Source organism: Orcinus orca, chromosome 18 (assembly GCF_937001465.1).
Source record: "Orcinus orca chromosome 18, mOrcOrc1.1, whole genome shotgun sequence".
Lineage (NCBI taxonomy): Eukaryota > Metazoa > Chordata > Mammalia > Artiodactyla > Delphinidae > Orcinus > Orcinus orca.
In genome coordinates this window covers 54,438,426-54,455,250 of record NC_064576.1, presented here as the reverse complement: position 1 = coordinate 54,455,250, position 16,825 = coordinate 54,438,426, and the positions used below count along the sequence as shown (strand labels likewise).

Sequence of the window (16,825 nt, the reverse complement as noted above, 5' to 3'; positions counted from 1 at the left end):
ATTAGTCTTAAAACAACTATACATTTCCTTGCTAAAATATTAAACTTACAAGTGAGGCCTGATCCTCAGGGAAGACTCCAGTGCCCATGACCTAAATGTGGAATCCAAATGCATTTGAACTTGCATTTAGAGCCTTTGATTTGAGTGAAATATTTAAATATTCCTTATACTTCGTAATGTATAAGTATAAACAATTACATAAACATTGGTATGTATCTGTGGGTTGATGCTTTTCCTCAAAACACTTTTGACCCTTTCCCTCAGAATTCTTGTTTCTTAAAGGACTATCTTCCTAAAAAAGAACCAAGGAACCAATATTTAGTTTTCAGAAATGAATGGTGATTGCAGAGTGGGCAGCACAGAGCAGGAGCCTGGCGAACAAATACTTGTTGCAGTGATAAATGAGACCCATCCAAGACAGCCATAGTATTCGCTGTCTGAAAAACTAAAAGAGATGGTGAAGGCCTCCCTATAGCTTCCTTAAGCGTAATGGGCATCATCAATTTGTGTGAAGTCAGACAACTTCTTCACAAAACAAAGAACGTGAAATATTTGAAAATTAGGAAAAAGATGACTTTCAAAGCAGCCTAGAAAATATAAGGTACCACAAGATTATTTGTCTGAGAAGATACACACACACGCGCGCGCGCACTCTCTCTCTCCCATATACTTTATGATCTCCTTGAATTCTATAGCAGCAATACTACTGATGATTCTGAATCCTTCTGGAAAATACTCCTTCCACAGCCAGTGCTCTTTTTGAGCTTGAGATAATTTCAGGGTATCATTTTTACAATATTTAACTGACCCTGAAAAATATTTGCTCATATGATACCAGGTCATCCACAATTAGTCTTAAGGCAACTACACGTTTCCTGAGCGTGTGCTAAAACAGCAAACTTAAAAGCAAGGCCAAACCCTACAGGAAGACAGAAAGGCAGATGCATTTACAGAGGCATTTAGATTCTTTGATTTGAGTGGCATATTTTAATGTTCTTTATACTTTGTGATAACATAGTTATCTGATTAAGAAATACCTTTAATATTAAATATTTTATTTTAGGCCATGTGCCCACTGTATTCTCAAGAATAAAAACTTCTTTGAGAGATGCAGACTCTACCCAGAATTATTATTTTGGTGTCTCGAGATGAATGTTTTCCCTAGAGTTACACTAACTTCTTAGCTATATTTTCTTTAGTTTGAGTTCAATACATTCACATCTTCTAGGAGTTAGGCTGTGATAAAGTTATGCCATGATGTCTGTTACGTATTTATTTTTATCATATTCTTTAGTGTTGACTTTTTCTTTCTTTGGATGAATGGCTTTAACTTTGCAGAGGCATGCTTTGTAGATACTGTTACCCTTCTACGCACACATATACAACTTTCCAAATGGAGAAAACAAAAAACCAACCAAACAAAACCCCTGTGTCTTTACCATTTGCTTTGTTATCCCTCACTTTTTCCTACTGCCTTCTAGGAGGTAAAATAATGCAATCAGTTTATTTGTCTGTTAAAACACATTAGCAATATTTCCCCTTTCCCACCTTTAGACTGTCACATTGCTATCTCTAGTTGTTTTGATGATAAGGAAGTAACACCTGAGCCAAGATCTGAGGAGAGTTAGCCAGGTGACGGGGAGGGGGGGAAGCATACCATAGGAGGGTACACCCTTAAGGTGAGAGAGGTCAGTATTTTTAAGCAAATGAAATAGGGCCAGGGTGGAAGGGTATATAGCCCAGCAAGGGCCAGTATTCCATAGCAGGTTGACTATATAGGCAGACCTTGTAGGCCTCCCATAGACGCGAGTCTTTATTCTAACTGAAATGGGAAGCCACTAAAAGGTTTTAAGCAGAAAAGTGATACACCTGATGTTAAAATGTCACTGTGCAATGTGGATAATGGACGAGAGAGGGCACGAGTAGCAATGCGAGGGCCAGTTAGGAAGATACTGACCTTACACAGGCAAGAGGAAGGACTGTGGAAAGGAGAAAGAGAAATGTATGGAGATTAAAGTCAAACTATGTGATGGGTTTAATGAGTTAGGGGGGAAACGATAAGAAAGAGGAAGGTGCTAAATATGACCTTGGGTTTCTCTAGCTCACATCCCTGAGTTGCTAAGATGTAGAGCACTGGAGAAGGGGCAGAATGGGAGTAGGACAGGAGAGTAGAAGTTTGGTGTGGACACATTAAGATTGACATCCTGTGTGATGGCCAAGTAGCAAGTAGAGTTGGTGATATAATCCTAAAGTTTACAAATGAGGTCACAACCTTGTGAACCCATGATATATTCAGACAGTATTCGAAGCAATGGGAATGGACAAGATTACCTAGGGAGTAGGTAACCCTTCACCAACATTAAGAGACTTTCCTCTGAAGGGTCTGCTCCCTCTTACAGCTATAACCACAGAGTACGAGGATAGCTCGTTCTCTAGCTCGGTTTTGTTCCACTGAAGGCTCTTTCTGTAAAATTACTTTCCTTTCCCATTGCCCCACACCCTGTTTTAGAACCAAAAGAGTTAAAATGGACTATGTCAATAAAACTTCTAAAAGAAAAGTTTTAAGGGAAAGAATGTAATTTGCATTAAAAATAAAAACAACAAAAAAGTTTCATGAAAAACTAAATAGAAATTTTACTAACATAATTCTTAATCAGCAGCTCCTTTGTACTCTTATCTTTTTTCCAGCCAGGTCCTATCAGTCTAACTTTGACTTTTCTGTGTGAGCTTTGTTTTTTCACTCTGCAAATAACTGCTTCACTCACTGTGTGTGTATGTTTATATATGTTTGTATGTACATATATGTAACATATACATGTCTATTTATACACACACACAGCCTTTTCCTTGAACATATGATTATTCACGGCAAATGGAATGCAAGCTTCTAGAGGGCAGATGCCACCTAGAGAAGCTGGCATAATATATTAATCAGTAGCTATTCAATAAATATTGCTGCCTGCCAAGGATATCAGAAGCTACACAAATATGTTCCACGTAATGATCCTCTACATTTAGTTTTTGGTGTATTCAAGTGTTGAAGTAATTTTTACGTTATGAACTGTAACACTATATATTTTGCTACGTTCCAGATTTGGGACTCTCAACTAAGATAATTAGTTAATCTATTATTTTATTATTATTCTGGCTAAAAATGTTTAGGTATAAGTGGTGTCTACTTTTGATGTGCTAAAACTTTATGACTCTGCTTTATAAAAATCTATACTTTAGGTTACCCATCATGGGGTCAAAGGTCTCTGCTAACGTATTTGTAGATAAAGGCACAACCGTTCATGAATTTATTAGGAATTTACTGTCTCATAATTCTACGCATTTTAGAACCTGGTCTACAGGAAAGGAATCAAGCCAACAAATGTTGAAGGCTTTGTCAGTTGCTTATGAATCAGTCTTGGAATTTTTAAATGGCAGCGTGGGGTAAGAAAATATAACATTACAAAATCCTACTTCTAACCCTGGGACAGAATATGCTTCTTTGGCCATTTCTATGGTTGCGTCTCCACCCAAAGAATAAAAGGGAATTGCTGCAGACCATGAATTAATACTTTTCATTCCCTGTCATAAAAGACAAATAGACTTTGGGCTGCCTTCTAGCAAAAACAAGGCATAATTTTTACTTCATTTACTAAAGAAAATAATAAATTTATTTTTGAGAAGAATACAATTTTAATAATAAGTCATGGAAAGGAAATTTGAATTTATTTGTCTAGTTGTTCATGTGACCTCTGAAAGCTCAATTTTAAAACACAACCAAATCATAGGATTCCAAGTAGCCACTGCTGTAAGTCTCTCATCTAGTTCCATATATTAGAAAGGCTTTGTTATTGGCATTTTGAATTAATTTTTACTTGTTAACCTTTAATTAGATATTTTCAGCAACAACATCACCTTTCACGTTGATCCAAAAAAATGAGCCGATGGAAATATGATCCATTTGGAAATATTAGCACAGGAACAGCCATACCAATGGATGCAGAGAAAACTTACTAAGTTCATGCTAAGCTTTAGCTGTAACAGTCAATGATTTTGACAGAAAAATATTGCTGACATTCTTGTTTCAAAATGCATACCAGGAACTCAGACCACAGGACAAGGCATATTAGATTACTGCACGTTTGCATAACATAAGCCAAGCTATAAGCACAGAACAGAACAGCACAGGAGAAAGGAGTCTGTTTTGCAAGAAAAACTTTAAGAGCAGAAGTAGCACAAAGGAAATACCTTAAGATCTCGCCTTTCCAGATGCAAGAGTTCAGCCCCTCTGATGTCATGACGGATGAAGATTTCTTTGTACTCTCCCAAATTGAGCAGATCCAGCCAAGCAGCAACTTCCTCTGTGCCCCATTTCTGAACTACCAAAGTTAAGAGCAAAACCCCCTTAATTTCTACATGCTCAATGCATTACAAAGCACAGGTTGGCCAAAGAAGATGCGAAACAGAGTACAGCGGCAGTGCTAGCAAAGGGAAAGGTTCAAGGTATTGTCTCAACAAAACTGCAATTCCACGTTTTCCCATGCAAGTTTCAGACTATCAGTCAACACAAGGATCTGACTCTACAAGGACATTCACTGCTGCGTACCTGTGCCTTTCTCTTTAGCTCAATTTCCTCCTTAAAGCCATGCAAACTGCACAGTATGTATAAAAAATGTATTTCTCATGATTAGGATCAGTAGTACAAGGTCTAAATAAGCTCTGATGATTTCCTTAAGGACCATATATGAAACTTATTATAGTTTAATTAGCTACAAATGCTAATTAAAATTTAAAATCTGACACAGGGTACAATTTTACACAGATTTCTGCTTCAGGTCTTGCTGACTTCAAGTACTGCCTTTATTGGTTTTGATGATTACCATTATTGATAATTATAGCAATAAATGTATTGTTAAATCAATTTAATGTCATCTAAAAACTGTCAACACCGCTTTCTAAGATTAGTTGGGTTGTTATTTTACAGTATGTACAATCACTCTTTTATACATTTTACCCAACATTGATTAGCTTAATAAAAGTCTCCTTGTTTGCCACATTTGGTTTTAAAATGCCCTTCAATAGCTGCTTTACGATTGTCAAAAATAAGGTTATGTATCACTTTTCAAAATGAGATGGCTAACTCAGAAGAGTTACAAAATGATTTGATTATGAAAGGCACCTACCATCATATACACAGAACTTGAAGGTCTTTAGCAGTAGTACAGCATTAAATTTAATCTCTAAGGAAAGGTGGAAAGGGAACTTGAAAGAATACCCAAGAGAGAGTTTAATCTTTGCTTGAGAATACAAGTGTCACAGTGGACTGTCATTACTGAGGGGCTGAAATGGCATCGTAAGTCCTTAAAAGAGAAGGAAGAGAATATATAACTTGAGGTGGAAAATATATCTAGCAAGTTAAAGGAGTAAACGAAAGTTTCTACGTTCCATTTATCAAAATGATATAGATTTTGCACATTGAAGAAGGAAAACGAGTTACAAGCCTTGAATTATTGTTAGCAAGACGAAGACCCATCTAACAGACATGCTGACATTCACTCAGCAAAGTAGAAGCAAATCGGCAACCGCCTTGTAGACTTGTTAACTGCATGACTACAGACTCCTACTCGTGTTTGGATTTATTTTAGGTGTGATATGACTTTTTTATTATGGTAAAGTGAACATAAAATGAAATTCACCATTTTATAGTGTACAGTTCAGTGGTATTTAGTACATTCATAACATGCTGCAGTAATCACCACTCTCTAGTCTCAGATCACTTTCATCCCCTCGGTGATGAGGTGATACCACCTCAATATGTTATTTTTTTCATAATGTTATCCCTTCCCTTCCCGCGTGGATCACCTACCAGCCTGTGAACTTGTCTTCTGCTTCTGAACCTTTTCCTTTTTGAATTTGGGCACAATACGAAATACTGTGCTTCTGCTGTTTCTCTTGGTGCAATCCATGGGAGGCTCCTGTTCGAGTCGAGCAAGAAGAGAATTTTCTCAGGATATTAGGAGAAGAAAAACCCACTCTGATAGCACAGATAACATAGATGTAAGTTATCCACACAAAATATTGTTGAAGTGATAACTTCTTCCCCAAAAGTTCACGATGTTACGTACTCCTGAAAAGGTACCGATTCCCATAAGATGCCTTTGTTCACATAAAAGCTTTTTCTCGTTGGTTCAAGAAAAGTGCATCTGAAAGTAGTCTCCCCTGACCTGTGGTTTCCCTTTCCGCGGTTTCTGTTGCCTGCGGTCAACCACGGTCTGAAAATACTACATGGAAAATTCCAGAAATAAACAATTCATAAATTTTAAGTTGTGCACCGTTCTGAGTAGTATGATGAAATCGTGAGCCATCCTGATCTATCCCGTCTGGGATGTGAATTATCCCTTTGTCCAGCGTATCCCATCTGTTGGTCACTTAGTAGCCATCTGAGTTATCAGCTCAACTGTTGTGGTAGCACAGTGCTTGTGTTCCAGTCACACTTATTTTACTTAATAAGGGCCCCGAGGCACAAGAGTAGTGAAGCTGGCAATTCAGATATGCCAAAAAGGAGCTGTAAAATTGCTTCCTTTAATGAAAAGCTGAAAGTTCTCGACTTAATAAGGAAAGAGAAAAATTGTATGCTGAGCTTGCTAAGACCTACAGTAAGAACGAATCTTCTGTCTGTGAAATTGTGAAGAAGGAAAAAGAAATTCATGCTAGTTTTGCTGTTGCATCTCAAACTGCAAAGGTTATAGCCACAGTGCATGAGAAGTGCTTAGCTGATACGGAAAAGGCATTACATTTGTACAATAAGATATTTTGAGAGAGAGAGATACCACATTCACATAACTTTTATTACAGTATATTGTTATAATTGTTCTATTTTATTATTCGTTATTGTTGTTCATCTCTTACTGTGCCTAATTTATAAATTAAACTTTATCTTAGATATGTATGTATAGGGAAAAACATAGTATATATAGGGTTCAGTACTCCTCTGAGGTCCACTGGGGGTCTTGGAACGTACTTCCTGCAGATAAGGGAGGACGACTATATTCAAAATGTATTTTCTCCTGAACATCTCTTTTTCAAAGGATGCATTCAAATTCTATTGTCACAAAGTGTACACATTTATAAAGAAACAGGACAAATTTTACATACCTCATCCTCATTTGGGTGTAAGATATAATAAAGCCAAGGGATCTCTGTTAATTTCTGTAGCTCCACCTCCACGGAATGCAAGGCATTGGATACCCGCTCTTCATGTGGAGATTCCAACTGCTATTTGACCAGCAGATTAAAAACAAAATAAAACAAGCCTCAGTGACCAACCTCAAATAGAATAAATTATTTTACTGACACTGAACATCCTCATCTCTTATCAGACGAGGCTAGATTGTTGTTGGTTTTAATACAAAAGAATATGGAAAAAAGGACAAATTATTTTATACTGAGTTCATTTAAGCAAATCTGAATAGATTTATTCCTTACTTCCCAAAGATGATATAAGTAGCTAGTGTGACTTTAATAATTTCACAGAGAAAAGTATTACTTATGGTGATGTTTTTTCTATGTAAATCCAACCCTCCTCCCTTCCTATCCATGCATCCATCCGCCCATTCTGCCGGCTTGCACTAGGGAGTAATCTCATTATTCTACTTCTTTGTGGCAAAAATCATTCTGATTTACATAGGTCGCTGTGTGAACAAATAATAATATTTTAAATTGGTCAAAAATATGTCATATAATAAGAACTGCCTGGCACAAAAATCCTCTGGATAATTAAAATAACAGGTTAAAAAAAGACCCATGGATCTCAGAAAAATTTGTGACAAAAAGTTGTTGCACAAATCAGGGCAAAGCAAAAAGCTAAATGGCTTGTAACCTGGAAGAGGGCTAGCAAACTTTAAAGAGAATTTAACTGGTCACCTATTATCCACCCATTTGAAGCAGTTAGTAAAAGTCACTTACAAATTCAGTAAATGAATAAAGGAGAAACAAACACTGTTAGGTGCAGAATTGAAAGGGAGGCGACTGAATTCTAGTCCTGGCCTTTTTACTAACTATGCAACCAAGGGAAGATGAATTGATTTCAGGGGTCTTAAGTTTCCTTCTCAATAAATAGTAGAAAGTGACTACACACTTTCTAAGATCTCTTCCAGCTAATCAATACTTTTATAAACTACTTTAAAATTGTAGAGTACCTACATATAGGTTCACAGAATTTTAAGCTGAAGGTTCAGAGAGAATATTACTGTTATTTATTAGGGACATTATTTTTCTCCCTCTGTTATTCAAGGGATCTAGCATTTCTAGAAGTTAATAAAATTATGGAGATTTTCCACCAGGTCAAATAAAATTTACCACTTTCCTTTAAGTCTAGTTATTGCATATTCATTCTACAAGCAAAATGAAGCATATAACTTAGTTGCTCTCAAACACGACTGACTATTTTGATATCAATATTGCCAAATATTAAAAAAAAATTCACTGGTATACATTTCAAACCAAACATCCATATTTGACAATGACAGAAGAATTAAAAGTGGAGGGGAATCCTTATACGTTAACATAATATAATTGATTAATATTAACCAAGTAACATTTAATGGGTATTTTCAGTGTAGAGAGCTAAAATACAGCGTAAGTTATGCTTTTAGTTCTCGTCAATCAGAAATTATCTTAAATGTATTTCAAATAACATGAAAAAAATACATGTCCGTCATCCAATAATTGGGACCAAGGTCACAGCTCACTGGTTTTCCTATAGGACTAATTTTAGAAGAGCAGCAAGAAGAATTCAGGTTAATAATAGAAGTGCCAAGAATAGCCAAGAAGATTTTCCCATTGGTTTTATCAGAAGAGATATTCAATGTTTCTTCCTAAAAATTTCTCTTCACGACCATAGCAGAGGCAGCCACCTCTGGCCCCAAGGAAGTTATACTTGAGCTTCCCTCGGAGGTGGGTAAAAGCAATGGACTTCATGCAGCCTTTAAGCTTCTCTTCTAGGAGCAAAGGATGCTCCAAGGGTGATACATTTTACTCTGGACTCCAGTCAAGCAGATATTCCAACCAATCACTTACAGTTGGCTAGTCTATGGAACACACCTCTCGTTCTTCCACTGTGCCAGATGCTATGACTTTTATTCTCGCTTTTATTTAGATGTATACATCTTCCCAAGAAAGAGATAAAATTACAGTAAAGAGAAATGTTTTAAGATCATCACCTATCAATTAATCAAAATTGTTACAAGGAAGAAAACAATAGCTAATGTACCTGGCCTTCTACAGTTACAACAGCATGTGTGAATAACCTACAATGGAACACTAGGTGGCGAAAAGACCCAACGTGCTAGAACATTTCAAGGGTGAGGGAAGAAAGGCTGATTAGTAAAGGACTGAGGTCCATGAACTTGTGGTCTGATTCAGACTTGGCTGCAACTTGATTTCCAACACCAATCTTGAGTTAACCTACGAATAGGTCTAGTTCTTGAAATTTAGTTCTTGAAACACGGAATCTAGAAAGCATCATCTAAGCAAATCTAGAAAATAACAATCCTATTTCAAATGTTAATTCCAGGAACACAACTCATGATTTCCTCTACTTTTCTGCATTAATGGGTTAATGAGTCCCTAGGGAATGTCTACCACTCTCTGTAAAGTTCAAGATTCTCAAAGCCGACTTGGGGGAACATATGTATGCATATGGCTGATTCCCTTTGGTGTACAACAGAAACTAACACAGTATTGTGAAGCAATTATACTCCAATAAGGATTTATTAAAACACAAACAAAAAAAAACCACGATGAGGGGAAATCTCTACTCCTGTTAGCCTAAAGTGTAACTCCCAGGTGTAGCCATAAATTTTCTTGAAGGCAAAAGCTAGGTAAAAAGGAAGCTCTAGGGATGGAGGCCGGAGGCTGCTTGTGCATTAGAATCTGATGAATGCGTGCTCCCTAATGAACACAAGAACCATACATTTATCATCATTCTGATGTTATCCACCATTTCTTTTCCTTACCAAAGGAACCCTGCCAACTAGTAAAGACTCTGTTTCATTATACAGGGCCTTCACATTGATGGCTATTTCAGTGGCAGTGTCTCTCGTAAGACTCTAGGAAAAAAACAAAACAAAACATCAAAGACAAGTAGTTCTGTATTAAATTGGGATTCAATCATCAGCGAGTACTTTACACTTTACTCTTCCGATTTAAATTCACATCGCAAATACTTTAAAAAGTCTACCAAAATTCTATGGTAATTGCAAAATTTCACACTCACATTCGTTAGCATGATTACCTCTTCTAATTCTGTGAGCACAGAGCCAGAAGAATGCACTGACTGTAGTGAATACACCCAGGACCACATCTCCTACACACGAACATGTATATGCTGGCGACAACAGACACATATTCCCACAAGAATTAAGTCAAAGAAAATTATGTCTTAAAAGGGACATTATCTGATCATAATTAATTCTCTCCATTGAGTATCACTCTCCACAGTTGCAACCGGATTGATTTTTAGATTTTAATAATCTTGAGGCCTCACACTTACTTGTATAATAACTTAGGTAAATCAACTGAATAATTGAAAGGGTAAAAATAATGTTACCAGTTTTCTCTATGCCCTACATCACATTTCATCACATTTCTATTCTATCCACTCTATTATTAACTTCTACATTAGAAAATTAACTAAATTTACTGATTTAGTAAAACAAAATGGAGAATAATTTCAGTGGACAACCTCAAAAATGCATGAACAGCTCTAGTTAAATTCATGATATCTAGGCTTGCCCTATATGAAGGTGCAGGGGAGAAGGTAAAAAAGAGGAATGGTAGTACTTAAAAAGAGAAGGAGCACAAGGAAGATGGGAAGGTGACAAGTGATGGAAAGTGAAATAGAAAAAAAGGAAGCAAATTAAAGAGCAGGAGTGGAAACACAGCAGAAAAGGAAAATAAAGAAAAACCTGGCCACAATCGAATGATAAGCTTCTGGCTGAGACGCGTATAGACTAGTATTATGTTCTTTCAAAGGATGTGGCACATTTTGTATCAAGCTATATGTGGAACACCAAAAAATCTGCGGAATGGGCGTTTACCATTGGCTCCTCACCTCTGGGAAGCGTGGGTTGGCTTTGTTCAGTGCGTGGGAGCATGCGTTCACTGCGTGCGCCAGCTCTTGCTCCAAAAGACAGTGGATGGTGGCTGCATCACAAATCCTGAAAGCAAAAACGAGGCAAATGGGCTTCCCTGGTGGCGCAGTGGTTGAGAGTCCGCCTGCCGATGCAGCGGACGCGGGTTCGTGCTGCGGTCCGGGAAGATCCCACATGCCGCGGAGCGGCTGGGCCCGTGAGCCATGGCCGCTGAGCCTGCACGTCCGGAGCCTGTGCTCCGCAACGGGAGAGGCCACAGCAGTGAGAGGCCCGCGTACCGCAAAAAAAAAAAAAAAAAAGGTCATGAAAGGAAATTTATTTAATAACTGCTCGATTATGAATGGCATGGGGTAGATTTACAAAATTCAAACCCTATTGCAACAAAAAATACTAACCCCAAATCTTCTATATAAAAAAAGTTAGACCTAGAATCAGAGATAAGCATATTGAGGTGTTATTTGGAAGAAGAGGGCATAGTAACATTTCATTTTGCTGTATCACTGGAAAGTTGAGAGGGGTCCCAAATGTAGAGCGTAGACACATCTTTTATTCGCTGAAACTTCAACCAGGCACAAATACAACAGATTAGGGGAAAAACATTGCCACATATATCTTCTATATGCTAAGTGCTTTATATTCATTATCTAATTTAATATTCACAACCTAAAAGGTAGCTGTGGTTGCCTTTCTCCACTTTATAGATGAAGACATTGAGGCTCAGAAAGATTTAGTATGTGATACTAAATCACATACTAATTCACATACAGTGATAGAGCCAGGATTTGAATCGACGTCTATCCAACGCCAAAGCCTGTAGTGCCACTGTCCTCTGGAATATAAACCTTCAAGAACAGTCCTAGAATGACACGATTCTGGAGGCAATGAGGCCAAGAAGAAAAAGGAGGAGAGGGACTTCCAGGTGGTCCAACGGTAAAGAATCCACCTCCCAATGCAGGGGACGCGGGTTCGATCCCTGGTTGGGGAACTAAGATCCCACATGCCATGGGGCAACTAAGCCCGCGTGCCACAACTACTGAGCTCGGGAGCCTCAACGAGAGAGCCCATCTGCTGCAAACTACAGAGCCCATGCGCCACAACTAGAGAGAGAAAAAAAAAACCCGCATGCCACAACTAGAGAGAAGCCTAAGTGCCACAATGAAGAGCCCGTGCGCTGCAACTAAGACCTGATGCAGCCAAAAAAATTAAAAGGAGGAGAAGTTCTACTGATTGCTAGAAAATGATGCAAGCTTTGCAGGTGACAAGAAGGTAAGACTATCCTAATCCTTTTGCTTCTAACATCTTCAAGGAAAATGATCTTCAATCTGGAAAGGGAAGAACAAAAGAAGAGACAGAAGCCCCACATGGCTGAATCAAGAGTTTAATTCTTAAGGATCCTACACTGATATCCAAGGCACAAAGGAACTTGCAAATGTCACCTAAGCATCCTTACCACTAACCTTGAGAAATCATGAAGAAGAGGTTATTAACAAGAAGAACAGAGATAGATAAACGTTATTCTAATTTTCAAGGAAAAGGAAAGTTGTAAATCAACTTCAAATTAACATTTTCAACTGCTAACTGAATCTCCTCCTAGGTATTTCTAATGTAACTGAAATTCTGTAAGTCCAACATGGAACCCATCATTTTCCCTCTCAAAATCTGTTCCTCTTCCTGAATAATATGGCTTCATCAAAGGCACCTTAGTCTAACCAGCCATTCACTAGGAAACTTAGGATCATCCTGAACGTGCCTGTGTACCAACTTTAGACCCTAACCTATCTTAAATCCTTCTTCTCCTTCCCATCTCTACTGCCTCAGTCCATTGTTTCCTAACAGGACCATTCTGACAGTGTTCACCCTTGCCCCAGCTTTGCTGTTCTGTGGACAGTGCTTCACATTGCTTCCAGAAACATCCTGATAAAGATCTGCCCACCCCCCCACCGCCGCTCAACTCTCTGTCCACATTTTCCACACTCTCAAATATACCACGTTAACATTTCAGTCACTCCAAACACCCTGAGATTTCCTAAAAGTACCATGCACTCACACTCCTCTGGGTTTTATTACCCAGGCTGGCTCCCATTCTTAGATTACTCCTTCTCTTATTCTTCTTTCAAGACTAGGCTGAGAAGTCACTTCCTCCAGGCAGGCCTCCCTCACTGCCTCTGGCCTCCTCTGGGCATCCACAGTGCCCACTGTGACAGATCTTTGGCCACACATCTCCCTCCTACTACTCTGCCAGCAAATTATGAAGAGGGACTGCAGTCATCGTGGCATCCCAGTGCCTAATATGATGGTTGGCACACAGAAGAGGCTCAAAATTATTTGTTGAATATTGAATGAATACATTGTGAAAATTAATGAGTGATCCTGATTTTCATCATTTGCAAAATTTATAAAGAGATATGGGGAATCAAACTAGGTAGACCAAAAGCAAATCTGGTCAACCTTCACTTTTTTTCTTTCTTAAATTTATTTATTTATTTATTTTTGGCTGCATTCGGTCTTCATTGCTGCATGTGGACTTTCTCTAGTTGTGGCGAGCAGGGGCTACTCTTCATTGAGGTGCGTGGGCTTCTCATTGTGGTGGCTTCTCTTGTTGCAGAGCATGGGCTCTAGGTGTGACGGCTTCAGGAGGTGTGGCACGTGGGCTCAGTAGTTGTGGCATGTGGGCTCAGTAGTTGTGGCTCATGGACTTAGTTGCTCCGTGGCATGTGGGATCTTCCTGGACCAGAGCTCGAACCTGCGTCCCCTGCATCGGCAGGCGGGTTCTTAACCACTGCACCACCAGGGAAGCCCCTTTCCTTCTTTTCTATTTCAACATTTTGATCAGTGACCAGGTGAAGGTGTGGGAAAAATATGAGTGACCATGCTCAGAACACTGAATACACCAGACATGCTGTGCTAATAAGCACTTCACATGGTGGGTCTCACTTAACCTTCACAGCGACCTGGTCAGGCAGCTTGTATCCCCATTTGGTGGATAAGATTTAGGTGAGGAGGAGATAAGAAACTTGCCCACCGTCCCTCCTCCCCCCTGAAGTCTGCCCCTGGTCATAGTGATTTTTAGCCGTTTTGCAGTCACAGAACTTATTATTTTTATCGTCTCTTTCTGTCTCCTAAAATTAATTTCTGTGGTCTCACAAACTCTGTGATACGTCTGCCGGAAACTGATTCTTGGACTCTTCCCACGTTCACCCCCTGACTTTTTTGGGGGTTTTTTGCATGGTTAATGTTTGCATTTCCTTCTACCTCCCATAAACACTTAAAAATTATGAGGCACCATATAAGTGAGTAGTATAGTGTAAAGATTATGTGTAAACTGGGGAAATAATAATGGAAGGGTTTTATATATATATATAAAACATGACAGGGTTCATTAGGCGAGTTCTCCATTGTGTTTCAGGAAGTCAGAGATCTGGCCTGTGGAGAACACAGGTCTGTGCACGTGTGTGTTGGAGGCGAGCTGATGGAAAAAAACAGTGAATACTGAGGCATAAATGAAGCAGCAAATGAAGAAGGAGGGTAAAGGCATCTCTTCTAGATACCCCAAACAACTGCAATGATGTATTAAAACTACAAAAACCAGGCTTTCCTGGTGGTGCAGTGGTTAAGAATCCACCTGCCAATGCAGGGGACACGGGTTTGAGCCCTGGTCCGGGAAGATCCCACATGCTGCGGAGCAACTAAGCCCGTGTGCCACGACTACTGAAGCCCGTGCACCTAGAGCCCGTGCTCTGCAACAAGAGAAGCCACCACAATGAGAAGCCCATGCACCACAACGAAGAGTAGCCCTCGTTCACCGCAACTAGAGAAAGCCTGTGCGAGGTAACGAAGACCCAACGCAGCCAAAAGTAAATAAACAAAATAAATAAATTTATTAAAAAAATAATACAAAAACCAAAATTGGCCAAGACCAGCATTCTCACAGCTCCCAAGGTTCACAGGACTTCGGTACCTGGTGATGAGTTCCTCTGCAGCCTGTGAGCACAGCTGCATCTGAGACACCTCTTCTGTCGCCAGGTCAACTGCATGCTGGATGTACAAATGCGTTCGAAGAACTGGTTTACCAGAATCACATTTCTGCTTATCTTCCCAAGATTTCAGAGTGCTTTCAAAGGCCTATTTAAAATCAATATTGCAATGAATTGTTAGTTTAGAGCTCCGAGGCCCAAATAAATGTGTATTTAGATAGTACATGAGTGACTTTGAAATGACTATTGTTTTCCCTAATCTAACATCTCATTAAATCTATCATAAGTACAAAAAAGATATTTTAAAGTTTTCTAGTGGACTGCAACTAATAAAAAGTAATGTAATTGATGATGATGATTATATGACTGAAAAGTTTTTAAAAAGACAGCTTCAATTTATGCTTCAATGTTTACTATTATATGCGTAACAGACAGGATGGATATTGCAGCCTTATTTGTTATGGGTGTGACCTTAATTAAGAATACATATTCTGGGGACTTCCCTGCTGGTGCAGTGGTTAAGAATCCGCCTGCCAATGCAGGGGACAGGGGGTTGATCCCTGGTTCAGGAAGATCCCACATGCCGTGGAGCAACTAAGCCCACGTGCTGCAACTACTGAGCCCACCCACTGCAACTACTGAAGCCTGTGTGCCTAGAGCGCCTAGAGCCCGTGCTCTGCAACAAGAGAAGCCACCGCAATGAGAAGCCTGCACACCACAACGAAGAGCAGTCCCCGCTCGCTGCAACTAGAGAAAGCCCGCGCACAGCAACAAAGACCCAACGCAGCCAAAAATAAAATATAATTTAAAAAAAAAAATACAGATTTTGGAAAAGGCAAAACTATAAAGACAGTAAAAAGATGGGGTTGCCAGGGTTGGGATAAGAGAGGATGGGCAGGTGGAGGACAAGTGATTGTACATTTGTCAAAACCTGTAGAATGTAGAACACAGAGAGTAATGTAAACTACTATTTTAGTTAATAATAATGTATCAATAGTGGCTCATCAGCCATAATAAATGTACCACACTAAAGCAAGATGTTAAGGGGAACACACTAGGGGAATATGATAGGGGAATAGGGAGGTGAGGAGGGATTTGGGAATGGAATCAGAATTCTCTGTAGTTTCGGCTCAATTTTTCTCTAAACCTAAAAAAATAAGCTAATTATTTTAAGAACTAAATAAATATTTGTTCATATTTTAAAGCACAATCTAAATGTCAGACTTAAAAGACAATTTAAATCTTTTCCCTTGGTTTCTATTTTTCAAAACAATTTAAGATTCTTTTTAAAGGAAAATTTAGAAGAATGTTGTTTTGTTACATACCCTGTCCCTTGTGAGCATCTGAGCTCTGTTTTTGTGCACAATTTTGATAATCCCTGGAGGCTGAACCCATGCTTCGCCATCCACCTGCACTGGGACTCCCTCATCGCCAAATATAGTGATTTTTACTGTACGGCACTGAAATAAAACAAGTTATTTTAGAGTACAAATCATCCTGAGAAGCTGACACTCAGTCTTGTATTCACACTTGACTTTTAATCCCTTCTGTGGAATGTAATGTTATGCTTTTCCACTTAGGATAACACGGTAACAACTGACATGACAAGAAAGTCCATTATTTTACAGATGAATATACAGTGTAGGAGTCATTTGGAATAGCTTTCTCAGTGGCCCAAATAGTGAAGTCAGGTTTGAGTAGAGAAAC

At 38.9% G+C, this 16,825-nt stretch overlaps 1 protein-coding gene across 3 annotated transcripts in view; it reads right to left on the bottom strand.

The window, feature by feature from the left end:
• Nucleotides 1–16,825, bottom strand: part of DGKH (diacylglycerol kinase eta) — a 184,812-nt gene that overhangs the window by 13,848 nt on the left and 154,139 nt on the right. For 2 of the 3 annotated variants that reach the window (XM_004274557.4, XM_033436729.2), the window contains 6 exons: nt 16,444–16,578; nt 15,103–15,266; nt 11,105–11,210; nt 10,008–10,100; nt 7,147–7,266; nt 5,858–5,966 (listed from right to left, as the gene is read on the bottom strand). In XM_004274557.4, coding sequence (XP_004274605.2) covers nt 5,858–5,966; nt 7,147–7,266; nt 10,008–10,100; nt 11,105–11,210; nt 15,103–15,266; nt 16,444–16,578 — 727 coding nt within the window. Of the gene's footprint in view, nt 1–4,239; nt 4,371–5,857; nt 5,967–7,146; nt 7,267–10,007; nt 10,101–11,104; nt 11,211–15,102; nt 15,267–16,443; nt 16,579–16,825 lie in introns of all 3 variants that reach the window. The other variant, XM_049701208.1, reaches the window with a different exon arrangement.